This window comes from Manihot esculenta, chromosome 8, assembly GCF_001659605.2.
Source record: "Manihot esculenta cultivar AM560-2 chromosome 8, M.esculenta_v8, whole genome shotgun sequence".
Taxonomy (NCBI): Eukaryota; Viridiplantae; Streptophyta; class Magnoliopsida; order Malpighiales; family Euphorbiaceae; genus Manihot; species Manihot esculenta.
The window spans coordinates 40,006,006-40,030,898 of NC_035168.2; the positions used below are offsets into that span (position 1 = coordinate 40,006,006).

General features: G+C 34.4%; 3 protein-coding genes across 10 annotated transcripts; 2 read left to right on the plus strand and 1 right to left on the minus strand.

Annotated features, from left to right (window-relative positions):
* The first annotated feature begins 2,335 nt into the window (after positions 1-2,335).
* Positions 2,336-7,685, plus strand: LOC110620359 (leucine-rich repeat receptor protein kinase HPCA1). The gene is made up of 20 exons (XM_021764065.2): positions 2,336-2,555; positions 2,672-2,802; positions 2,888-3,008; positions 3,120-3,191; positions 3,350-3,424; positions 3,523-3,594; positions 3,691-3,852; positions 3,932-4,006; positions 4,099-4,170; positions 4,271-4,342; positions 4,430-4,498; positions 4,597-4,671; positions 4,758-4,829; positions 4,914-5,048; positions 5,135-5,604; positions 5,677-5,829; positions 5,937-6,076; positions 6,160-6,379; positions 6,498-6,733; positions 6,844-7,685. The coding sequence occupies exons 2-20, from the start codon at positions 2,715-2,717 to the stop codon at positions 7,348-7,350; spliced, it is 2,886 nt and encodes a 961-aa protein (XP_021619757.1). The 5' UTR covers positions 2,336-2,555; positions 2,672-2,714; the 3' UTR covers positions 7,351-7,685.
* Positions 7,686-8,875: 1,190 nt separating this feature from the next.
* On the plus strand, positions 8,876-16,660 carry LOC110621231 (probable galacturonosyltransferase 7). 8 transcript variants are annotated; one of them, XM_021765424.2, is made up of 10 exons: positions 8,876-9,519; positions 9,682-9,725; positions 9,837-9,878; positions 10,033-10,095; positions 12,399-12,483; positions 12,599-12,648; positions 12,749-13,050; positions 14,512-14,914; positions 15,005-15,550; positions 15,786-16,660. In XM_021765424.2, the coding sequence occupies exons 1-10, from the start codon at positions 9,381-9,383 to the stop codon at positions 16,062-16,064; spliced, it is 1,953 nt and encodes a 650-aa protein (XP_021621116.1). In that variant the 5' UTR covers positions 8,876-9,380; the 3' UTR covers positions 16,065-16,660. The 8 variants fall into 8 exon arrangements, with proteins under 8 accessions (XP_021621116.1, XP_021621117.1, XP_043815121.1 ...); XM_021765425.2 differs by having other exon boundaries at positions 8,886-9,519; positions 14,557-14,914; XM_043959185.1 differs by lacking the exon at positions 9,682-9,725 and having other exon boundaries at positions 9,389-9,519.
* A 2,060-nt stretch (positions 16,661-18,720) lies between these two features.
* LOC110620486 (protein SCARECROW) lies at positions 18,721-22,275 on the minus strand. Its single transcript, XM_021764247.2, has 2 exons — positions 19,666-22,275; positions 18,721-19,355 (listed from the first exon to the last, which is right to left on the minus strand). The coding sequence occupies exons 1-2, from the start codon at positions 21,645-21,647 to the stop codon at positions 18,848-18,850; spliced, it is 2,490 nt and encodes an 829-aa protein (XP_021619939.1). The 5' UTR covers positions 21,648-22,275; the 3' UTR covers positions 18,721-18,847.
* Between the last annotated feature and the right edge of the window lie 2,618 nt (positions 22,276-24,893).

Genomic DNA, 24,893 nt, shown 5'->3' on the forward strand with positions numbered 1-24,893 from the left:
ACTTTTAAAATGAAAAATATATATATATATATATTTAAATAAAAAAAATTACATGACTATGTAAAATTTTTATTTTTTTTTCAGATTTATTTTAAATAAAATAACTGAGATCTTTGAACTCTTTCAAAATGATTTGATATTAGTAAAGGAAAACTCAACATGAATAAATTAAATTAATATATATTTTGTTTTATATATTTTTTTAATGTGGAGAAGTAGTTACACTCACATTTATACGATTGGAAAGAAAGAGAAACATTGGAGAGATGATGATGATACCGATGGAGTGAAGACAAGTGAAAGAGAAGCAATCCAGCACTTGTGCATTGCTTATATAGACATCATCCAAGCTGAAGTTAGCCCATCGTTATCAAACTTTTTTGTGCTTCTCGCATTTTGTGGCATTGTTCTGTCTCTTGGTGAAGCCTCTCCTACTAACCTGCCTATCACATTGTTGTCTTCCCTTTGATGGATATGATCTTGTGACAAAGACTTTGAGTGGACCCTGGATCAAAGTAGTTAATTAGGGTTTTTAAAATCATTTGGACAAAATCATCGACTTGATTCTCGTTAAATTATAAAATTTTAATTTAATTATCTGGATGGTTTTAACTAGGAATTCTCTTAGAGTTATAACAAAAGTTTTTATTAGTCAATTTATCATCGAGATTCCAATTTCTATACAATTAAATATATAAATTAATAATGATATATGCGAATGTGAGTCTGGTGGATGCGGCAAAAACGAAAAAAATCAATTGCTTTTCTTGTATGGCAATGCTAAGGAATTTTACAACATAAATCCTATTGTTTGTTTGGCTGGATTAGCCATGCATATGTTGTCACAGCCTGCTTCCACCATTTCTATTTATACTTGTCATTAATTATTTATGTTTCTTATTTTAATTGTGAATTTATGATCTGCAGGAGGGAAATTATTGAATGCTTTTGAAATTTCAGTATATACCGAGCCAATTATATTAAAACACATTAATAAAAAATTAAAAAAAAATTAATTTGTTTTAAAAAAATATTTTTTAATATTTTCTGACATTTGAAACACTTAGAAAATTTAATTAACAGAAAATATTTTTCTGATTAAAAGAAAAAATAAATTATTTTAAATAAAATGACTTTTTAAAAAAAAAAAGAAAATCATTTTTTTATATTTCAATATTCTTATTAAAATCTCACTTTATTAATAAATTTTATTTTTTAAATTAAACTTAAACAATAAAAAATAAATTATTTTATTAAAAAAATATTTTTTAAATTCAAGTTATTTTTTATAAATAAACAGAGTGTAAATTTACATCACTAAGAATTTATTGGTATATACATATATACCAAAAGTACAGCATCCGCATTAGCTTAAGAAAATTTGTAAAGAATGAAAAATATCTATTTATAAGGTGAAAGCAAATTCAATGCAGTTGAGATAATAGTTAAAATTTATGGCGAAATATATATGAGTGGAATGGACATATGTATGTGAGTCTTGAATTCGATTTTGATTACAAATAATTTGAAATAATATAATATAATATGATTATTTTGTTATTTCTAATAATGCCTTGTAAAGATAATTTTTGTCCTAACATTTAATTTTATTTGTGGGGCTAACAACAAATGAATAATAGTAACAATGTAGTTGAGTGATGACAATAGTAATGGTGATGGAATAGGGTAAGCAAACTGTGGTAATAGGCTAATAGGCATGTGATGAAGGGCATGGTAGTCTCAAATGATGGCAATGGAAGTGGTGACACTACAACTGGAGAATGGTGGCTAACACTTGCAGATAGTGATTATATCAAATGATTGTAACATTGAAAAATAAATCAAACAAATCATCAGGAACACGTATATACATGTACATACTTGTCTTTCATACATTAAACTTTTATTACATGAAAAAAAAACAAGGTACCAAATATATAATATAATTTCAATTGTATTTCAACTTTACTTAGCTCATATTAGCATGGTTGAAAGCTGTAACTTAGAGCAATGACAATATTAAAGTGGGTTATGCTTGATTGTATCATAACACGACAGACAACGATGATTATAATGGTAATTTTGCAATAAATAAAAAAGGGTATCCTTAAAATATACTCAAAACTCAAGAGCTCTCTCGCATTGGGCCGTTTCCTAAAGATGCTTTGTAATTTAGTAACCAAATAATCAAAGATTATTGTTGTTGTTGTTGGGAAGGCGGAGGAAACGGTAAAACGTACAAATATTATTATAATGATTATGAAAGAGACATTCAGTGAGAAACACATAAAAGAGAAAAAAAATTAAAAAATGAGAGAGGAGACATTCAGAGAGAAACACATAAAAGAGAAAAAAAAAAAAAGAGAGAGAGAGAGATTAGATGGTAATAATGGTGGTGGTGGGTTTGCTAATTGCAATGTTATTGCTGATGGTTAGCAAATAGAGTCGCTTCTAAGACAAGACAAATTGATTGAAAGAAGCTAAAGAGGAGGTCAGGTCAAGATTTTTCATTTGCTCAACTTTTATTTTTACAGAAAGACAAATTCATTAACCCTGTGAGCTTTCCTCATTCTTTCTTCACCCACCTAAACAATTCAAGCAAATATGAGGCCGGCCGGCTCTTACTGTTCTGCTCTTTGACTAAAGGGTGCTTTGGTTTTTGTGTCTGCAGTTGTTGAGTTCCTGGCTTCACATTCTGTAGCTGGCCTGCTGCAATGGCTGCAGCCTTCTGGTTGCTCATCTTTCTGGCTTTGTTTAGTGCAGAATTTCATCTCATCTTCTCTTTTACAGACCCTCGTGATGGTATTTGAACTCTGTTCTTTGTTTTGATCATATAAAGTTTTTCAGATAAGATATACTGAGAAAATTTGTTTTTCTGGTGATGCAGCTGCAGCTCTCCAGTCGCTGAAAGATTCCTGGCAAAATACTCCACCGAGCTGGGACAGTGGAGATCCATGTGGAACACGCTGGGAAGGAATTACATGCAAGGATTCGAGGGTAACTGCATTGTGAGTTTCCTGAATCCAGATTCTGATCTTCTCCATCATGATAGATTATTCATGTTCTTATGGATGTCATATTATGCTTCTTCACTCAAAAGTTCTTCTTTTTCCTCTCAGGGGTTTATCAACCATGGGCCTCAAAGGGAAGCTAAGTGGTGATATTGGGGGCCTGACTGAGTTGATATCCTTGTAAGTTCCTTTCTCCTTCTTCCTGGAAGTGAAAATGTAAATAGCAGGAACAAGTTTGAGACCTTCCAAGTTGTCATTGAATTAGAATATTAAATAATTAAGTAATGTTCTTTCTCAAACTTCAAGTTGTCGAGGCTATTTAACAATTTTTATTACAGGGACTTGTCATTCAACCCTGAGCTCACAGGATCTCTAACTCCACGATTAGGAGATCTGCGAAATTTGAACATCCTGTAAGATCCATTTAGTTACAACTTTCTGTTGTCTAATTTTCCACACACCTGATTCCTCCTTGATTAAAACTGCTGTATGTGTCTCTTTCATTTTTCAGAATCCTTGCTGGCTGTGGTTTCACCGGTAGAATTCCAGATGAGCTAGGCAATCTTGCAGAATTATCCTTCTTGTAAGAGTTGTTACTTTTCTATATTGTAAACTATTGTGAAAATCAACTGGCTGTTCTTACTTTGTTCATTTTATTCAACACTATCCTTCTTCACAGGGCTCTCAACACAAACAACTTGACAGGCAACATCCCCCCCTCTTTGGGAAAACTCTCCAATGTCTATTGGCTAGACTTGGCAGAGAATCAATTGACAGGACCTATCCCAATTTCAACACCCACCACCCCAGGCTTGGACCTCCTTCTAAAGGCTAAGCACTTGTGAGTATACTTCATATGCGCCATTTCCTAGGCAGATGAATATTCTGTGAATAATAGCTAAATATTGCAAAACTTGCAGTCATTTCAACAAGAACCAGCTTTCAGGTCCCATTCCCTCTAAACTTTTCAGGCCTGAAATGGTACTAATACACGTGTAAGTTTAACAAGAACCCAGAGATTTTAGTTCTTTTATTATTGTTATTACTATTCTAATCTCGTAGTTATCTGTGATTATTTTACTGACAGATTATTTGATGGAAATCAACTTGCTGGAACTATCCCGGATTCTTTAATGACAGTTCAGACCCTTGAGGTTCTGTGAGTGAAATCAGCCTCAGTTTCATCTTTCATTTTCTGCACGTTAATTATCCTCTGCATAAAGATATAGCAGGATTCTGATTTATCTGATTCACTACAGCCGACTTGATAGAAACGCTTTAACAGGAGAAGTCCCCACAAATTTAAACAATCTTACAAACGTCGTCGAATTGTGAGTGTCTATACACAAATGCACACATATTTTAACCTTAATAGTTATAACTAAATTTCTCCCTCGCTATTCTATGTTATGTTTCAGGAATTTAGCACACAACAAGCTGACAGGCCCTTTACCAGACTTAACTGGAATGACTAGCCTTAATTATGTGTAAGTAAATTCCATGGAAGTTGTCTTCCAGTTTACTTGTCTTCAACGTATTCTGTTGTCATTTTCAATGAATCCTGATCAATGCATTATCTCCACAGGGACCTCAGCAACAACTCTTTTGTCCCATCAGAAGCTCCAGAATGGTTCTCAAGCTTACCGTTGCTGACCACTTTGTAAGTTCTCAGTAGGTCAGAAATAAAACATGTGGAGGATATGGTTTAGTCTCATTTCAAAATTCTGTGATTTCCATGGCTTGCAGGGTTATAGAGCACGCATCTCTTCACGGGCATTTACCATCAAAAATCTTCAGTTACCAGCAGATAGAGCTAGTGTGAGTTTGATTATGAGTTCAGAATACCAATTGACAACTCGGGAGTGTTAAAAAAATCATTTACTTCTTTTAAAACCTTGGCAGGTTATTGAAAGACAATGCATTCAGTGGCCAACTGGATCTGGGTGAAACCGTTGGTCCTCAGCTTCAACTTGTTGATCTGCAGAACAATAACATTTCCTCTGTAACACTAACTGCTCAGTACACAAGCACATTAATGTAAGGAAGCTCATGGCACTAAAATTTGCATTAAATTTGATTGTCCGTGTTCTTCCACTTACCATGCTTCATTCTCCTGCATACAGACTTGTAGGAAATCCTGTGTGCTCTGCGCTCTCAAATACTAATTACTGCCAACTCCAGCAGCAGACAGCTAAGGCTTATTCCACTAGCCTGGCTAAATGTGGAAATCCACAGTGTCCTGCTGGACAGAAGCTCAGCCCTCAGAGATGTGAATGTGCATATCCTTATGAAGGAACATTATACTTCAGAGCACCTTCCTTCAAGGACTCATCCGATGTGACTAGGTTTCAATCACTAGAGATGAGCCTCTGGGTGAAACTGGGCTTGACTCCTGGTTCAGTTTTTCTTCAGGGCCCATTTTTCAATGTTGATGACTATCTTCAGGTTCAGCTTGCACTATTCCCCCCGGCTGGAAAATATTTTAACAGGACTGAAGTTATCAGGATTGGGTTTGATCTGAGCAATCAAACCTACAAGCCTCCCAAAGATTTTGGACCCTATCTTTTTATTGCAACTCCTTACCCTTTCCCAGGTAACTTGTATGTCTATTCTTTACTTGTGAATGTAGTTTATATGCTTCCATGATAACACAAAAATGTTTCAGATGAAGACAAAGGAACTTCTCTCAGCTCTAGTGCAGTTGCTGGGATAGCAGTTGGCTGTTCTGTTCTAGTTCTAGGCCTTGTTGGAGTTGGGATATATGCGGTTCGGCAAAAGAAACGTGCAGAAAAGGCTCTTGGATTGAGCAGACCGTTTGGTAAGTAATAACAGATTAGATTTTTAGTTCTTGCTTTCACGAAAGTAGGCAGTCGTATTCTTGCAAAGGCATGTTCAGAAATATTTTGGTATTGTTACTGATTACAGCATCTTGGGCTCCAAGTGGAAAAGATAGTGGAGGTGCACCACAATTGAAGGGAGCAAGATGGTTCTCTTATGATGAACTTAAGAAGTGCACTAACAACTTCTCTGAAAATAATGAGATAGGTTCTGGAGGATATGGAAAGGTAAATCTCCTAGATTTTTGTTATGATCAATGGAAATTTTTCTCCAAGTTGCAGCTGGGTCACCTTTTATAACTCTTCTCCAGGTTTATAGAGGAATGCTTTCTGAAGGACAAGTAGTGGCAATCAAAAGAGCTCAGCAAGGATCAATGCAAGGGGGGTTGGAGTTCAAGACTGAAATTGAATTGCTGTCAAGAGTACATCACAAGAATCTTGTTGGCCTTGTGGGTTTTTGCTTTGAACAAGGAGAACAGATGCTGGTGTATGAATTTATGGCCAATGGAACTCTCAGGGAAAGCCTGTCAGGTACTTCCACTTCTGTTAAAATTGGCGTTTTTATCTCCAGGAATGTTCCTTAGCAATCACAAATAGTCATACCATTTTTATAGCTAATGGGAAGTCTTCTGCATAAAATATAATGCAGGGAAATCTGGCATTCATCTTGATTGGAAGAGGAGACTACGCATAGGTCTTGGCTCAGCTAGAGGGCTAACTTATCTTCATGAGCTTGCAGATCCTCCTATAATCCACAGAGATGTTAAGTCAAGCAACATTCTGCTGGATGAAAATTTAACTGCAAAGGTTGCAGATTTTGGCTTGTCAAAGCTTGTATCAGACAGCACAAAAGGGCATGTTTCAACTCAAGTCAAGGGCACCCTGGTGAGTAATTGCAACATCTCCAATCATACCCTCTAGATGTTTACTTTGAGCAACATTTTCAAAGATTTGTTAATTTTTCATATGCCAATTTGCTTTTGTTTCATCTGCAGGGCTACTTGGATCCTGAATATTACATGACTCAGCAATTAACAGAAAAGAGTGATGTCTATAGCTTTGGTGTGGTAATGCTTGAGCTGGTGACTGCCAAGCAACCGATTGAAAAAGGAAAATACATTGTTCGAGAAGTACGAACAGCGATGGACAAGAATGATGAAGAACATTGTGGATTGAAGGAAATAATGGATCCAACTATTAGAAACTCTGGAAATCTTGTTGGGTTTGAGAGATTCCTGGAATTGGCTATGCAATGTGTGGAAGAATCGGCTGCAGAACGTCCAACAATGAGTGAAGTAGTGAAGGCAATAGAGACCATCCTACAAAATGATGGAATGAACACAAACTCAACCTCAGCTTCCTCATCTGCAACTGATTTTGGAGCTTCAAGAGCTGCTCCTAGACATCCTTACAATGATGTTCCTAAGAAGGATGTTAATGACACCCATGCCTTTGATTACAGTGGAGGTTACTCTCTCCCAGCAAAAGTAGAGCCAAAGTAAAAAAACACCTTCTGCTTTGCCATTGAGAATATACATGTTCTAATACAAAACTGTTTGCCATTGTTATTAGACCTTTTTCATTAGAATTTTTGTCAGGTTCTCTAATTAAAAATTGTTTTGATCAATGGTATTTTAGGGGAAATTATTATGCTATATAATAGCTTTTAGGGTTTATTTTTCTTTGATTTTTTTATTGTTGTAGTTATAGTAATGAGTGTGAGGTTTTGTATTGTAAGTACAACTCTGAATATGCGAGAGAGACTCTAATGGGAATATGTTGGAGAGTTTGATGATTATCATTTTATAAAAACTGAAATTCAGACTTTGAACTGTAACTTTCCATTTTTCTTTTATTTCTGCTTGTGATCTTCAAACTGTAAAACTTATATTAAAAATTTCTGATTTATCTTTATGCATACTGATTAATTATTCATTAATTAATTAATTAATTGCATAAATCATATTACAACTTTCTTCTTAGTTGGAGAAGCTTAGCAATGTATAGTCAACCAAAATTTTTGCAATAGAAATGGCTGCATACTCTTCTTTCTGCCTTTCTATGTACAGGATTTACTGATATTTTCTTTTACTCTCCATTTGACATAAAAATTCTAATAAATTTATATATTAAATGGGCTTGCCCTTATGATTGAGACTAAGTGGATCTATCAAAGTTTTTTTTTTTTTTTTACCTGTTGTAATTTGGGCCTAAACATTGTATTTTAAAATTGTTTCTTAATTTTATTTTTTCGATAAACAAGAAAATTTTGAGAACATTACTTTACTTCATAGTCAATAAATATATACATAAACATAATTATTGCATGAGATTAAGAATGATTATGTGCCTAAGCTAAGAGGATATAAATAATGAGCGTAATGCCTTTGATTACAATGGAAGTTACTCTGAAAAGTGTCAAGTGGCTATTATCTAATAATAATCAAATTTAAAACTGATTAAATTTGACATTATTGAAATTAGATAAAATGAAAATTTTCTCTAACTTTTTTTTAAAATTACAATTAAAATGAGAACATAATTTATTCACTTCCCCTGCCAGTAGAATCCAAGTGGCATTATGTGCTTTCCCATTGGGATTTTTGAGCTTCATGAAAATCTGCCCTGTATTACTATTATTATAATAAATTAATTTTGTTTTCACAGTGTAAAAGATATTATATTAAAAGGCTAAAGATACATGTGAATAAATTCAATATTATAGCATAATCTATACACCTTGCAAAATATTCAATCCTAAAAGTACAAGCTCATAATAATGTTTAACCTTGAAAATGGTACTGCCGAAAAATTACTATCATTTATCGCCACCAATGCTTACCCCATGGCCACAGCTAGTGAAAATATGCTCAGAAATTATGTATATATAAACACAAAGATATGGAAAAAAAAAAAAAAAAAAAAATCCCTTTTAAAGTTCATGCGCGGAGGCACTGTTAGACGGGTTTCTCCGTCTATTATGATGGATTAACTATGTGCAAGTGCGGTTCACATGGAGCCTTTTCCCTCTTGGGCTTTCAAAATTCTCATTTGAAAGAAGGGAAGAAACGCAAGAGAACCAGCCTCCACCAATGATAAACTTCTCATCTTATAGTTTAGATTTAAAATTTTATTAAAATTTCTAATTTATCATGCATGGTGATTAATCTATCAATTATTTTAATTAATAAAATATTTATTTAAATTATATTACAATTTTATTTTCTCGTTAGAGTCTCGGTAGAGGTTGTGCGCGTAATCAAAAGCACAGATTAATTAAGATTCTTATGGAGGAATGCAACTTCTATAATAATTACTGAATGTACAACACCACCGCACCACTCTTCTTCACTGCTCTCTACTCCCACCACACTTGCATTTCATCCCCCTTCTCATCTTTACGCAATATTTCTGCTTTTTCCGCTGCCTGCTTCTACCTGATCGGCTGATGCTCACCCCCTCAGCATTCGGCGGAGGTGCTAATTACTGAGGTGGACGAGAAGAGCGGACCTGGAGGCGGAGGAGGAAGGAGATGAAAGGTGGAGGCGGGAGTTATCCCGGGAAAAGGCGATGGAGGTGTCTGGTTATAGGCGTGCTTTTCCTTGTCGTCCTTTCCATGCTTGTTCCCCTCGTCTTCTTGCTCGGTCTTTACAACGGCTTTCACTCTTATGGTAACTTTCTCTCTGCTTCTAGATTTAGATCCATTCCTCAATTTGCTTTTGCTTTTTTCGTCGATTCTTCTTAGATCCTGACCTAACTACAATAGATTGCAAATCCTCACTTGAATGCACTTCAGATTTCTTAAATATATGTAATCAATCCCCCTTCTGCAGGATACATCTCTGATCGGCGAAGTTCTAATTCTGATTCCGGTTCAGTGAGTATTTATTCTTTGAAAAAAAAATTTATAAAGTGAGACTATAGCATTATCAACGTTTGTAATACCTTCTCTCTTTTTTTCCTTGCATTTTCCTTTATTTGAAACTAGAATGGTGCTAGAGTTGATCGCACTCATCTGACCAATCATAAGGTAATCCATTTCTGAAAACAACTTGAAGCTTTTCTGAAAGCATATCTGCGTCCTACCTAACAGAAGGAAATGAGTTTTTAGTTTTTAGTTTGTTTTTCAAAGGTAGTTGTTATGCTAGTCCTTCTATTCATCCGTTCATTTTATTTATTTGTAGATGGAACATTCAAATATAAAGGAAATTATAGACCATTTTGCGCCAACCCTTCCAAATCTAGAGGTTTGCAACTGAATTCTCTCTTTCCATTTTTTTTTTTTGAAGTCAACATTTATTGTGCTCTTTCGTGTTTTGCTAATTGCATAACTGCATGGTCATGTACTTAAATTCATATATAAGTTGAGAGAATGTATGTTTCCAGCCATATTCTTATAGCCATGTAGGTGAAAATTTGATATAGTAATAATAAACTATTAAGATTTATAGGTTCAGGAAGTTTAAGATTAATAAGAATTCCTTCTACAAGTAACGAAACAAACAAAAAATTGATATCAAAGATCATTTGAAGACCTCTGCTTGTCTGGCACATATATTTGAAAGTGTTAAAAGCGAAATGCCTTCCATTCCTCATGGTCACAATAAATGACGATTCTAAAAGATTTTTGCATATTGCTTCAACCAAACACACATACCAAAGAGAGCAGAATGTGTTTTGCTTTCTTCCTACCCTTGGCTCAGCACCAGAGGAAAAAGAAAAGAAAATAAACTCGGAAAGCACATGGCGAAGTCCACCTGTTCCACATATACTATATTATTGGCCATGCAAACACAAAAAAAATTCCATTAATCTACAATTGTGAAATCAAAAAACAAATATTAGGGGATAGAGCTTATGTGGTTAGAGTTTTTTGACTTGAAAAAGAAAAAAGTTACCATAATCTATAATGGGTCTTTCCATTTGGTGATTCACGATAATGCCTCGTGGCTAGTGTGTATGCAGCATTTAGGTTATGGGAAGCTACAAACTAGGAGTGCGTCATGTGAAGAAGGGTTATAGTTTTGGTTCTAGTGAGTTATTGGCTGATAAATATATTCTTGGAAAGTAATGCAACCCCTTTCTAAGAAATGTGAACAAGAATATAAATGATAGAGAATTACTATTAGGTTTCTAGGTTGTAGAAATTCATTTGTTTGTTCTTACAATTCTTAAGCCTAATTAAAAGGTCCCTTATCATCTTAAAATGCAACTAATTAGTCCTTTTATTAGTATTTTCATTGGTCAACAGAACATATATAATTCATTATAAGAAAATGTTCAGGACCTTATATTAGTTTGTTTAAAGTTTTATAGATTAAATTTGTTAGGGCATTTATGATGTGTAACCAATGCCTAATGGAATTCATCAATATATACAAATAGGCCTAAATCCTAATCAGTTGTATTTAAAAATTAGTTTGTTTAAAATATTAGGGATTAAATTTAAAAGGGCATTGATGATGTTTATCCAATGCCTAATGGAATTCGTCAATATATACTAATACACTAATTAGTTGTATTTAGAAATAATACTAGACCTTAAATTGGGCTTAAAAATTATAAGAATGAACTAAGAAATTTCCTAAAGAATCAAGGACCTAATAATTCTCCCAAAAGAATATGAATGTAACATTTTCTTTCGAGAAAAATCCAAATATCAAAACTTTTAGAAAGTTCTACCTACCTTTCTTTGCAAATGCACCACATCATACTTCATGGAGAGAGAAACGCCACTCAGCATCTTTTTGGTTAAATCTAATCCTTTGAAATTAAGTGTATTCGTTGATCTGCTCATCATTCGATCTAATGATGTGATGAACAACCATGAAAACAGTGTCCTGTAAATTTGAAATATAATTGTTTTTCACATTGTAACATTGTACAAGCATGGTGATTATACTGTTGATGTTCTTAGGTTATTGATGCTTGATATCAGGTCATATATAAAAAATAGACAGATTGATACAAAATATTACATTTGATGGAATAGTTTGGTGGGAAGGAATTGCATAGATGACTTCAAAAATAAACAAGTAATACTTGTTAGTAGCAGTAAGTGTTCTTTCCCCTAAAAAAATTTCTCTTATAGAAGTATATTGGATAATACTTACAACATGGAGAAACTCAGAGAATATTGGATGTAAATGTTCATTTTACTTCTTTAGTTTTATATTCCTCATAGTTTATTCTCAATCAATGAAGTGAGAATATCTTTGCCTTCTCTTTTTTGCAGAAAATGGACTTGTGATGATTGATTTGATGAGAATTTGAACTTTTTTTTTGCACTTTGGCTTTTGACATCGCACAGAGAAACACAACATTTTCCCCCTGTTGAATTAGACTTATTAGTGTGCGTTATGTGACTATTTTGACGTCTGTTTGTTTATTTTCAACCTTGAAGGAGCATCTCTCATATTTCCGTTCTTACTTTCCATTTGGAGGCAATTTATCAAATCTAGTCATGAATTTTTTTTTTCTTTCAGTCTGTACTAAAGGCTTCTAAGATTGTGCTTAATCTGGCTTTTCTTCTTTTATTTTCATTTTTCAGGGTGCCTTAAGAAATCTCACAAATGAAGCAGGAAACATAAGTAGCATGACAGGTGTAAAGCATGATGGCCAACAACAACAGAAAGGTCTTCTTGAGCTCATTGTCTTAGAAGTGTTGTATAGAGCTCATTTTCTTAAAACTGTTGTTTAGGTAATAGTTGCCCACTATAAGGCTAACCTTCTTATCCAAATAATTAACAGGTAACCCACTGCCACCTCATTCTTTGCTACCGCCACCTTCAGTTGGAAATGTATGCATGCGTCTATATTTAAGTGGTTAATTGATAAGTTTGTTGATTATGATGCTTTTAAAGTCTAAACCTTTTTTTTTTTCTTTTTACTATTCCAAAGGAGAATGATAAAGCTGGTACAACTGAAGTAACTGAATCCACTAAAAATGAAGTCAAGGACATTGAAAAATTATGTGAGCTGAGATTTGGCAGTTACTGCAAATGGCGTGAAGAACATAGAGAAGATATGAAAGACTCCATTGTCAAGAAATTGAAGGACCGGCTTTTTGTTGCTAGAGCATATTTTCCTAGTATTGCTAAACTTCCAGCACAAAACAAGCTATCTCAAGAACTGAAAAAAAATATTCAAGAATTTGAGCATATTCTTAGTGAAAGCACAAGAGATATTGATCTTCCATCACAGTAAGTGACTGCAAGTTTTTTGTGATGTCACTATCCTCTGAGCATGCAGCCTCTTAATAATGGTTTTTGCTTTAGGTAGCTGGTCAAAATATGCTGAGATTATGATTTTTGAACTAATGCTTCTTATGGATACTATGCATTTGCTTGTTTCTCAGATTTATATGTTTTTATGCTCCCTCAATCTACTTTAATCTGTTACTTCTTGTAAGTTGTTTATCCAAAATTAGCTGTCGTTTAATTAGGAAATATTAATTATCTGTTCCAATTTTACACTTATCTTTACTAAACAAAAGAACTCTTTCTATAATTTCTTAAAATCCTGAACTATCTTTTTCTCTTCTCTCTCTCTTATGTATCTCATTTTTCTATTGGTAGATTAATGGAGAGAGAATTATTAAAATTAGAATAAATAGGAAAAAGTAATTGAGTCAAAGTGAGGTGTATTTTGTTATGTTTAGGTGATTTAATTGCTTTCTCAATTATCAGGCAAAAACTTTAAACAATAGATAAAAGTGGAATAGTGGATGGAGGAAGTACCATTTTTAGTAGAAAATAAAATTATTTTATGTGTGCCATGCATTGGTAGAATTTGTCTTAATTGTGTTTTTGCTTGACATAATGACCAACAAGATTGAAAACTCATTATGAGTTACGCTATCCATTCTTCTTTCTCTCCCTCTCTCTCTCTCTCTCTCTCTCTCTCTCTCTTTTTTGTTTGCGATAAAGTTCTATCAGATGTTGCAAAAGCAGGTGCAAACCTCCTGTATGCTGGGGTGTTTGATTCTGTAACTTGATTAGTGCAGTGGTAGATCTGCTAAAAAATTGTAGTGCTGGTGTCAAATTTTGCCATGTGCATGTTCATGGATTAGAGTTGAGTCTTTAAAAGGGGCCACTTTCTGAAAATTCCCAAGGACCATATCTTGATTGCCATTTTGTGGACCCATTTTAGTTCAGACCAGCTTTGGGGATTGTGCTACATTGCCCTTATGCTTGTATTGCATATTTTTTATTATGAGCATGAGTAAGAGTATGTTCCTATTTTTACCATATATTTATTTTTGCCAAAACCTTTTTATTTCTGATATGGACATTGCACATGATTAAGTATTTTGACTATCCGTGCTGAATGGACTTTATGTTGGCAATTGGATGGTTCATCCTAGACTTTGTTGTATGTATGTGTATTATTTCTTTTGGGGTTTTGGTTTTACCACCTTGATAAGCATATTTTTCATGCTACCTGCAACAAAAACAACCCATCTTCCTCTCTCAAAGGCAGAAATTATCCTGTACAATGAACCTTATAGGGTAATAAAATTTCTCTCCTGAAGATCTTTAGCAGATAAATCATTTGGTCATCTTTATTTATAGATGACCAAGGCTCTTATAGTTGTTGAGTTGGTTTTCTCTTGTGGTAGATTTATTGAAGTTATGATTGTTGACTTGTCATCTTTGTTTCAGAGTAAGATCCCCAGCCAGACTAATCATTAGTGCCTGTTTTATCAGAATTGAGAATAAGTTACAGAGGATGGAAGTTGCAATAGCCGAGGCTAGAACATGCCCAGTTGAATGTCATAATGTTCACAAGAAACTGAGTCAAATACTTGATATGACTGAGGATGAAGCTAACTTTTACACAAGGCAGAGTGCATTTCTCCATCAGCTTGCAGTTCAAACCATGCCAAAAAGTCTTCACTGTCTGTCCATGAAGCTGACTGTGGAATATTTCAATTCTTCTCTACATGATATGGCACCTCCTCCACCCGAGAGATTTTCAGACCCTATGATGCATCACTATGTTATATTCTCTAATAACATACTTGCATCTTCAGTTGTGATCAACTCAACTGTTACTCATGCAAGAGTATGTTCTGCTATTCTAATATGGGCTTTTTACTATCAAATCGCTGTAAATTCTGATACTAGTACTCATTGGTTATTCTACATGCTGCAGGATAGTGGCAGTCTGGTTTTTCATGTGCTAACAGATGAACAAAATTATTTTCCAATGAAGTTATGGTTCTTCAAGCATAGCTATAGAGAAGCTGCAATTCAAGTGTTGGACATTGAACATCTTGACCTAGACTATCATGATAAGAAAGCTTTGTTAAGCATGTCCTTGCCTGTGGAATTTCATGTTTCTTTTCTTGGCGTTGATGGCCCATCTGCAACTCCTTTAAAAACGGAGTACTTGTCTGTTTTCTCTCATGCTCAGTATCTTCTTCCATATATATTCAAAAACTTGAAGAAAGTGGTGATTTTGGATGATGATGTTGTTGTACAGAGAGACTTGTCTGATTTGTGGAATCTCAACATGGGAGGGAAAGTAAATGGTGCTTTGCAATTGTGTTCAGTGCGATTGGGTCAGCTTAGTAGTTATTTGGGTGAAAGTAGCTTTGATAAAAATTCTTGTGTTTGGATGTCTGGATTAAATGTAATTGATCTTGCCAGGTGGAGAGAGCTGGATCTAACTGAAACTTACCGGAAATTGGGACAACAGGTGATAGATAAATTCTACTTTTGTTTTTTCAATGGACAATTACACTTAGAATATTTTGTTTCATTTCTTATCATCTATCACAACTAGTTGCGTATCTCTAATCAAACCATCAGTTTTAGATCAAGGAACTTTGGTCCATATTTTCACTTCGTATTTTGGTTTTTTAAAATGATATAAAATTAATGAGGCATTCACAGAACTCATTTGTTTTCTTCATCTATTTTCCGGAAAGCAGTTCAGCAAGCTGTCAAAATCAATTGAAGCTTCTGCACTGAGGGCAAGTTTGCTTACCTTCCAGGACCAAATTTATGCTCTTGGTAATGTGTGGGCTTTGTCAGGAATGGGTCATGATTATGGGCTTGATGTGAAAGTCATTAAGAATGCTGCAGTATTGCACTACAATGGAAGAATGAAACCTTGGCTGGAGCTAGGAATCCCCAGGTATAAACGTTACTGGAAAAGTTTTCTAAACCGGAACGATCGTTTCTTGGCAGAGTGCAATGTCAATCCATGATAGTCAGGCCACGTTATCTGAATGATGAGGCTTGAGAAGCATGAATGTGTATATGATTATATTTTTTGATACTGAGGATTTTTCTGAGCGGGCTACAGAATGGCAGCCGGCTGCTGACAAAGTATACCCATCTGATCTTTCGGTAAACATAAAAAAAGACACTATTTTTTCTGAAGAGGCAGAAGGGAATGCATACTTTTGGGATGGCTACACTTGTCTTGACTGGAGGGTTTTTGCTGTATGAATGCAACTAATTTGTTCAAGGAGTGAGATGGAACAACCTCATTCTCTGCTGCTTATGTTTTGTAAATCAAGTGGGAGGCGAATGATTTGACAATAACAATAAACATGAGCAAGGAAAAGGTACGCCTTTACGTTTATATGAAGGAAGTTTGAATTGCCATTCGTGATGTAAATGATGGATGAGAAGGTAGGTAGTGTTTGACTCGATACTAAATTCTTTTTCTCAGGTCCTATTATTTGAATTGCAACTTTGATTAATGTTTTTGATGAGAAGTCAGTGGCTAAGCTTTTACATACTGTATCAATCTTTACATACTGTATCAATCTAATGATAAGTTTCTTCCTTTACACAATTTAATTGGTATCTTTGCCTGAAAGTATGGTGCTATGTGATTTATTTTTCCAAGAATGAGGAATGCGACTCCTTGGGAGCTCTTAATGGTGACTAGGAAGATATATTTCTGCAGGCTCGGTTAGCATAGTAATGTACAGGGGCCCAAAATCTAGTCCAATTGACCCCGTCTGCACTGCTACGAGTAACCCTCTCCAAGCAGAAGTGATAGGATTCTTATTTGACTGCTATTAAATGTTACATCATCGTATATATCCGTTAATTTGATGATTTATGATAATTAGTTGTTTAATAAATAAGAAAACTAATAAAAATTGATTTACGGATATATGTCGCAATTTTCGAAAATACTGCAATCCTTGTCATTTCTAATTGTGATTTATAATTTCAATGTGTTGACACTTTTGTTTTTTGGGTAAATTAGTGGATTAAGGCTCAGAAAACATGACAAGACAAACAAAATCAACGAATACGTATCATTCACCCTTTAAACGGCTAATTACTGATACCCATGTTGAATGACAGATCATTTGTATTATGTAATGATGGAATGGTCTTTTAAACGATCAAACGTTAAACTATATTCCAAGTTATGAGAATTTAAGTTTAAATTTAAATTTTAATGAAATTTAAAAAAGGTGGATTTTATATTCTCTCTTAAATGATTACCCTTCTTTCTCAAATGATTTATTACATGGTTGTGAATGTGAATCCTAGTCGCTGTTTTTTGTTTCCCGAAAAAAAAAAACCTCTGTTTTTGTTCTTATCTGTTGCCTCTCTATTTTTTTTGTTTATTAGGTTTTCTCTCTCAAGTAATTATCATTTTTATATATATATATATATATATCGGGTTCCTGTACAAATGAAGATTATCCTTCTTAAAATTGAGAATTTGTTATTTGCCAAATATATAATTTAATCTTTGATCTTTACACAAAAGATCAGTCATTATTTTAATTTTTTTACATTAATTTGTAACGTTTAAATTTTAAAAAAAATATAACTATTTAATGTATAATTTTTTATAGTATATAATTATGCAACACTTAAATTTTATAAAATTATAACTATTTAACCTTTAAAATTCAGAGTATACTAACTTTTTAGATAAAATTTAAATGGCAAATATATATTTGGTCTCAGAAATATCAGTAGCATTATGTAGTGTATATAAACAAAAATAAATTTAGTTAATATTTAATTTAATGACACCAAAATAAATTAAAGGTTACGCAATTATGGGCGCATTAAAAAAAAAATTGAAAGTTTTCCTAACAAAAGTAAAAAAGTTTCAATTCCTTTTGTCCAAAAAAAATGTTATCTGGCTTTCAATTAATGAATGCCAAAAGTTTCAAGATCCGTTGAAATCTTTTACCCGTTGAATTCGAAAATATGACAACAATTATAACGACATGGTAGAAAAAGTAGGAAAAAGAAAACAGCAGAGCTGAAGATGATGAAAAATGATGAAAGGAAAGTATTCACGTGATCAACTAAAAGGACATTCTTCACACTTCAGATTCTGAATCTCAACTATATCCTGAAATCTCTTTTCTCTCTCTCTCTTCCTAATCTTGTAGGAATTGCCAAATTGGAACTTCTTTAATCATATGCCTTTTTTTAATCCCTACCCTTCTTCAATGCCAAAACCAGTTATTTGCTTGGAAAAATTATTAATGCATACATGGGTTAAATCTTGACTATTTATTACGTTAGAGTTTAAATGCTGCTTACTATGATTAATGATTTTTTTAGTAGGTGATTAAAAATTCGAAAATTCTGATTTGAGCTTTCAAATGAGTAATATGTCTTTATTCACTAAACTAAATAATATTATAATTATTGTTTATACAATTATTTAAATTTATTTTTAGTCATATTTAAATTAAATATGAAGCATATTAATAAATATATTTATGGGATGATTTTAGAATTTTAATGTCAAGTTTAGAGTTTTAATCTTATCCGAACAGATTATGAAATTGATTAGAGCGGGAAGCTCAAATTTTCATCTCAAATGAAAATTCTTGACAAAACTTCACATCCAAGGTCCAAAGCTGGTGACAAATCATATAATCAAACACAAAGGCAAGAAGCAACTATTCAATCAAATTACATACAACAATTTTAACCCATTACCACCATCCATCATCTATACTTCTCAGCCCACTGATCCACAGCTACACTACTACACAGTAGCAAATCGCTGAAGATGGTATTGATTATGGATGCTGGTTGTTGCTATAGCCGTTGCATTGGCGGTGATTCCATGAAATGGCCTCCAAGCCGAAGCAGTAAGCAAGCAAAGATCCTTCCAACCAAGCTTGAGAGCTCCGTTGTCTTCCACCAAGGTGTAGCCATCGGAGGGGAACATGCCGAGGAGTAGAGTGGCCTGAGTGGCTGCATTTCCGGCTAGAGATATGCCTTTGAACCCAGATTGTTGTAGCTTGTCCCTCCAATTGTGAAACTTCAATTCTCCGCTTCGCGAAGGCCCTCCAACAGCCAACACATTACGTATTTCTCTAGACAGCAACTGTTGCTCCACCACATGTCTCTCCTCACTCTCCTCCCCGTAGCTTGCTCCTAATGAGTCGAACAGCGCCGAGTAGTAGTGTATGGCCTCCACGAACCTGCCCAGAAATGATCCCGCATGGCTCAGGTCCTGTTCTACTACTGTCACCACTTTCGGTGCCAATCTGCAACAGAAAGCTCAAAGCTTGAGCTTATTATGACTACCCAGAAGAATCTAACACTCATTGCATATGAAAAATGGATCCTTGCATGGAAAAGATTCTATCTTTACTAATTCTATGCAGGATTAAGAAACAAGGACCAGATGAACAGTGGCGGTGCGGTTTAAACTGTGTACCATCATGACAAAGCGTTGAAAATGGATAAAGAATAAGTAAAAAGGAAAAAAGAAAAGGTGGGAAAAGGAAATTTTGTCCTAGGATCATGTGTTCATTATGCTAAATTCTAAATATGAAAATGAATACTCATGTTTACCTCTGCAACAACCAGAGCGTATTGGTGTCGGAACCAGTGACGTCGTAGAGGGAGTGCTGCAACCAGTGCACCGCCACGGCCTCCCTCTTGCTGACATTTAGCTTTTCTGGGTCTAAATTTCCAACTTTTTCCGCCACCGGAAAGAATTCAAAAGGGAGGCCTAGTTTCTGGGCAAAATCAGACAAACGCTTCCCAGTTGCCTCCAGAGTTTCCATGGATGTCCCAAGCCCTGTAAGACGTACATATGGAGGTCCACTGGGTCTTGATGCTAGAATGTGAAATAGCCCCGGCCATTGCAACCCTTGCATGATGTCTAGATCTATTATGTGCACCCTGTCCTCCCTCTCGAACGCTTCTTGTATCGCCTGATTTGCCGTGAAATGAGAGAACTTTACGAAAGGGCTGATTCCGTTAAACACTTGAAACGCTGAGGCCATCTTTTGGGTGTGGCTAAGCGGCACTGACGGTAACGTCGCGTATATGCCCAAGCAAGAATTCACCAGCCTCGCGGACATTGCCTCAGAGAAATAAGCTGCCACCCTCTGTGCCGACGTCCCGTAAGGCGTGGAGAGCTCCGAGATCTCTAATAATATCTTGTTTGCCTCCTCGAAATTATCCGCCGAGACTGCCTCCGCACATTGGAGAAGTAAGGTTAGAAGGTGCAAACCTTCTTCGTCCCTCTTCTGCTGCCTTAACTCTTCCTTCTTCTCCCTGGAGCTAATACCAGCAGCAGCTACTGACGTTGGTGTCGTTGCTATTCCGGTGTTGGCTACTTGTTCTGTTTCCGCTGATGAAGATTTTTCATATTCTTGCTGTTGTGGATGCCCTTGATTCAATGCAAGAAGAGGTGGTGTTACCGAAGTAGAAGAGGGGCTTTCTTGTTGCTGTTGCTCATCATGAAGAAGCTGAAGTTGATGGTGTAGCTGCTGGTTGTTACCTTGGCAGACCAGCGATGGCGTGGTTCCCCAGCTGGAATATTGATTGACTACAGGAGACGCCGTAGCCACAGCTGCAGTAGAATCCGGTAACGAAGTGTAACTATTGACATTTTCAAGATTGAGAGTGAGTCCAGAAGAGGCTTGCACTTGATTACTGTAGTCCCTATGAGGCAGAGCTTCCTTCCTCCTCCTATCCACCGGATAATTTGGTATCGGCTCAGCTAGGGAACGGAGTCTGTACTCGAGAAGGGAAGCGAGACTGGGGTTGCAAGGGAATATAATCTCCCTTACATTCTGAATAAGCTGAGGAATGGAAACGTTGGCGGAGCTATGGATTAGGTCCTTAATGATGCCATCAATCCAGGCGGTGGCGGAGGCGTCGTCCATGGTAATAGCAGTAGCAGCAGCAGCAGCAGCAGCAGCAGCACCACCACCACCAGTTGTACTGGAAGTACTAAGGACGACGGGAACAGCAGCGTTTCGTTGTCTATCTCTCTCAGAAGGGAACAAGGGTAGACCAGAGAAGCCACAAACGGCTGGGGCCTGGAGCTGAGATGATGATGAGAGGAAGTCATTTGAAGAAAAGTTGGTTGTCCCTGTTGAAGATAGAAACCCACACAAAGATACAGACACAGACCCTCCTGACGTCATGGATGTCAAGTTGGTGGAAGAAGGTAGCACAGTCATAGTGGAGTAGTTGAGCACTGGGTATGGGTTCGGGTTTGGATTTTGGTTTTGGTTTTGGTTTTGGTTAGGGTTAATAATATTAGTCAAAGAAGAGGTGCAGCCAATAATATTGTCTTCTGGGAGAGAATCGGTGGTGCCACCACCACCACTAATCCTCCGATAACATCTCTGGTTTTGGTCTGCTGTTTGCACCTCCATCATCTCACAGGCCATCCTCTTTCTCACCATCTTTCCTTTCCCTTGGATTCCTATTATGGGTTCTTCTCCTTTGCTGCTGTTATTTCTATTGTTGTTGCTGCAGCTTCCATTCAAATCAGCATCCCTACCATTTTCAGAAAACAACTCAGACGCACTCATGAAAATGGGTACAGGTAAAACCAGAAAACAACGCGAACAACAGAGATCCAGAAACTGCACCAAACAGGCCTTGATATTTGATTCTCATAATAAAAAGGAGAATTTCTTTCTGCTGCTTGTAGAAATGATATAAGGAAAACAGAAAGAGAGAGCATATCCAAAGCAGAAAACAGCGTGAAAGATCAAGACAGAGAGAGTTGCGTTAGAATTCTTCTGGCTCAGCCCCAACACGATCTCCTATGAACCTATATGCTTCCTTTTTCTTTTCTACACTGATTATTATAATATAAAGACGCTGTAGCTTTGGGTTTTGGATGCTTCTGAGAGCCTTGATAAAGAAGAAGAGAAGGGAAATAAAGAAAAGAGTGGTGGGTGGTGGGTGGTGGTGGTGGTGGTATCAGAGGTGGATGGAGGGTTTTGCTGGTGGCTGTTAGTGATACGTCTTTAGTGAGAAAGCGTGTTCATTGTTAATATTATCGTCCATTTAAATGCTGAGAGAGAGAGAGAGAGAGAGAGGAAGAAGAAGGAAGAAATAAATGGGCTGGCAAAAGAAATGCAAATAGAGAAGAAGCATGAAAAGGTGATAAGAATTAAGAGAGGGTTAAGCAGAAGTGAGATGTTGAAGATGGATATGAAGTGTTTTTATTTATAAAAAAAAAAAAAAAAAAAAAAAAAAAAAAAAACTTGTAGTTCGTCGTTGCTTGTTTGACGTCTTCAAACAACGGCCATTTCTATGATCCTCGTCCCCTGTGTTATGTACAGCTCTTTCTCTGTGCCTCATCCTTTTCCTCTTGTTTTATTACTATTATTTTTTATTTAAATTAATCTTATCTGATATATAAACTCGAATTTATAAAACCTAAATCTTATAATCATTAAATTTATATAAATATTATATATTAAAACTAAAATATATCTAATAATGTAGGAAAGGTTTTCTACATTACCTAAATATTATGAGCATCTAAATCAATTTCACGGCTAATATTAAAATTATTTAAAAAATATAAGACTTTGAGTTTGGATCATAATTAATTATAATTTAATAAAAAAATATTACCATTATTAGTTAATAACTATATATAGTTATAAAGAATAATAATTGCAAATGGTAATGTGGATTTGATGTTTACTTTATTTGAAAAAAATAATGTTATTTTAAAATAATAAAAAAAAAGTATTATTTAGGAAATTTTTAGGTAATAGAAAGAACAAGAAGAAGAAGTTAAGACAAGTAATAAGGACAACATCAACAAGCCGCATCCCTCCAAACACATTATGCTTAAAATCCATTACTTGATTTTGCCTTGCCTTGTTTTGTTTTCCTTAAATTATTTGCCACACAAACTTTGAATTGAGGAGAACTCAACATCTTAATTTGTACTTTTAATTTTTTTATTTTATTTTATTTAATTAATACTATTTCATCATTAATATTAATTAATGTTCTATTCTATGTCAAAATTGTTTTATTTTCATTCTATTAAAAAATGTATTTTTTTTCTTTTAAAAAAATAAAAGAAAATTTTAAGTTTGAATTTGATAAAATCGAAATTAAGCAAATTTTTTAAATCAGAAAATTGAGTCAATTGCCACTCAATACAAAAGGATATCTCATAATCTAATGTAAAACTAACAAATTTTTTAAAAAAAAAGATAAAAATTTGAATAGTGGTTGGAAGAAACGAGGAGTAAATTAAGGATTCAATTGAAATAAACTTGACTGAGAGGGTCACTTTCATAATAAATTTCCACATGGGTAGACTTCTGGTTGATTTTTTTATTTTTTTTTTTTTTAAGAAAAAAGAAAGAACAATAATTAAAAAATTCTCTAATACTCATCCCAATTTGGAGCCGCTGTTTGCCTTTCTTCGTTAATTGCAAAGTCAAGGATATTCTAATTAATATAGACGCAGCTAATTCTATTCTTTATAATTAATTCTAATTAAAAAGATATTTTCTATGAAAAAATTAAATTAAATTTATTTCAATATCTCTTGAGTTCATATGTTTAACTCCTGATTTCATATAAAAAAAATTAGTTAGCATTCTGAAATTTTTATAATTAATATTTAACACTTAATTTTTATAAAAAAAAATAATATTTTAATCATCGAATATTATAAAATATAACTTTTTTTTGTCATAATAAAATATAATTATGTAATTCTTATAAGTGCGATTATTAAAATTTTAAAAAGTCAAATAACATATAACTTATGACAAAATTAAATAATTTTATTTTTATAAATATTATGTGTTAAATATTAATTAAAAAAGATCAGAATACTAATTGTTTTTCTATATAAAAATTAGGGTCATATTCAATCAAAAAAAAATTTAAGATTGGTTCGTAATTTCAAAGTAATTTGGAACGGAGACATCTAAAATCTAAGTGTAACAGAGAGATACTGGTGTAGACTGTAGAGTGTGAAATGGACCACGGAAAATAAAGCAAAAATGACAAGCAGAAAGGGAAAGGAATAAAGAAATCACAAGGAGGGCTACTATACAGAACAATCTCGAAGATTTTCACTTCTTTTTGTCTATGTTCTTTGTTCAATATGTGAATTACATTAGTGTTTTTTTTTTTCACAATTCTTTTTTTTTTTTTAATAAAAAGTCAAGTATCCTTATAGTTATTTAATAATTTCATTAAATTTTTTTAACTATTCTTAAAATATGAACTCTAATAATATATTATAAACTATACATCATATCACACGGTTGAGAATCCAACTCTGCACTAAATTAATCGGAGGACATGGAGTCGGGAGCTCCCCACCTAAAGGTGGGGTTCGGGGGCAGAGTCTCAAAGTAAATTTATTTTTAAAGGCTATTTTATCTTTTTTTATTTTTTCAATATATATAAATATGTAAAGTATATTCTATTTGAAAATTCACATAGAAAGAAAAAAATCTTAGCCGCCGTAGACGTTGCCAAATTGGTGAACCACGCTATTGATTTCTTTTCATACTTATTTTTAAATTGTGTGATTGTTTGATTCTTAACAACTGATATCAAAACTTTTAGTTCGTATCACAACAATCTGAAAAGACGATGGAAAGTCCGAAAGTTTGAATTGAGAAGTTCGATAAAACCGATTTTAGTTTCTGGAAGATGCAGATTGAAGATTATCTATATTAAAATAACATGCATGAACCTCTGTCAAGGGAGAAGTCAGAAACTATGAAACGGGAGGTTTGAAATTTGAAGGATCGGAAGGCACTAGGGTTGATCCATTT

Excerpts from the sequence above, each read along its gene's own strand:
- LOC110620359 (XM_021764065.2), top strand. The coding sequence starts at position 2,715 with ATGGCTGCAGCCTTCTGGTTGCTCATCTTTCTGGCTTTGTTTAGTGCA. Across the intron at positions 3,192-3,349 it reads CTGACTGAGTTGATATCCTT|GGACTTGTCATTCAACCCTG; the intron begins GTAAGTTCCTTT and ends TTTTTATTACAG. Across the intron at positions 3,425-3,522 it reads CTGCGAAATTTGAACATCCT|AATCCTTGCTGGCTGTGGTT; the intron begins GTAAGATCCATT and ends TTCATTTTTCAG.
- LOC110621231 (XM_021765424.2), top strand. The coding sequence starts at position 9,381 with ATGAAAGGTGGAGGCGGGAGTTATCCCGGGAAAAGGCGATGGAGGTGT. Across the intron at positions 9,520-9,681 it reads CAACGGCTTTCACTCTTATG|GATACATCTCTGATCGGCGA; the intron begins GTAACTTTCTCT and ends CCCCTTCTGCAG. Across the intron at positions 9,879-10,032 it reads CTCATCTGACCAATCATAAG|ATGGAACATTCAAATATAAA; the intron begins GTAATCCATTTC and ends ATTTATTTGTAG.
- LOC110620486 (XM_021764247.2), bottom strand. The coding sequence starts at position 21,647 with ATGAGTGCGTCTGAGTTGTTTTCTGAAAATGGTAGGGATGCTGATTTG. Across the intron at positions 19,356-19,665 it reads ACGCTCTGGTTGTTGCAGAG|ATTGGCACCGAAAGTGGTGA; the intron begins GTAAACATGAGT and ends TTTCTGTTGCAG.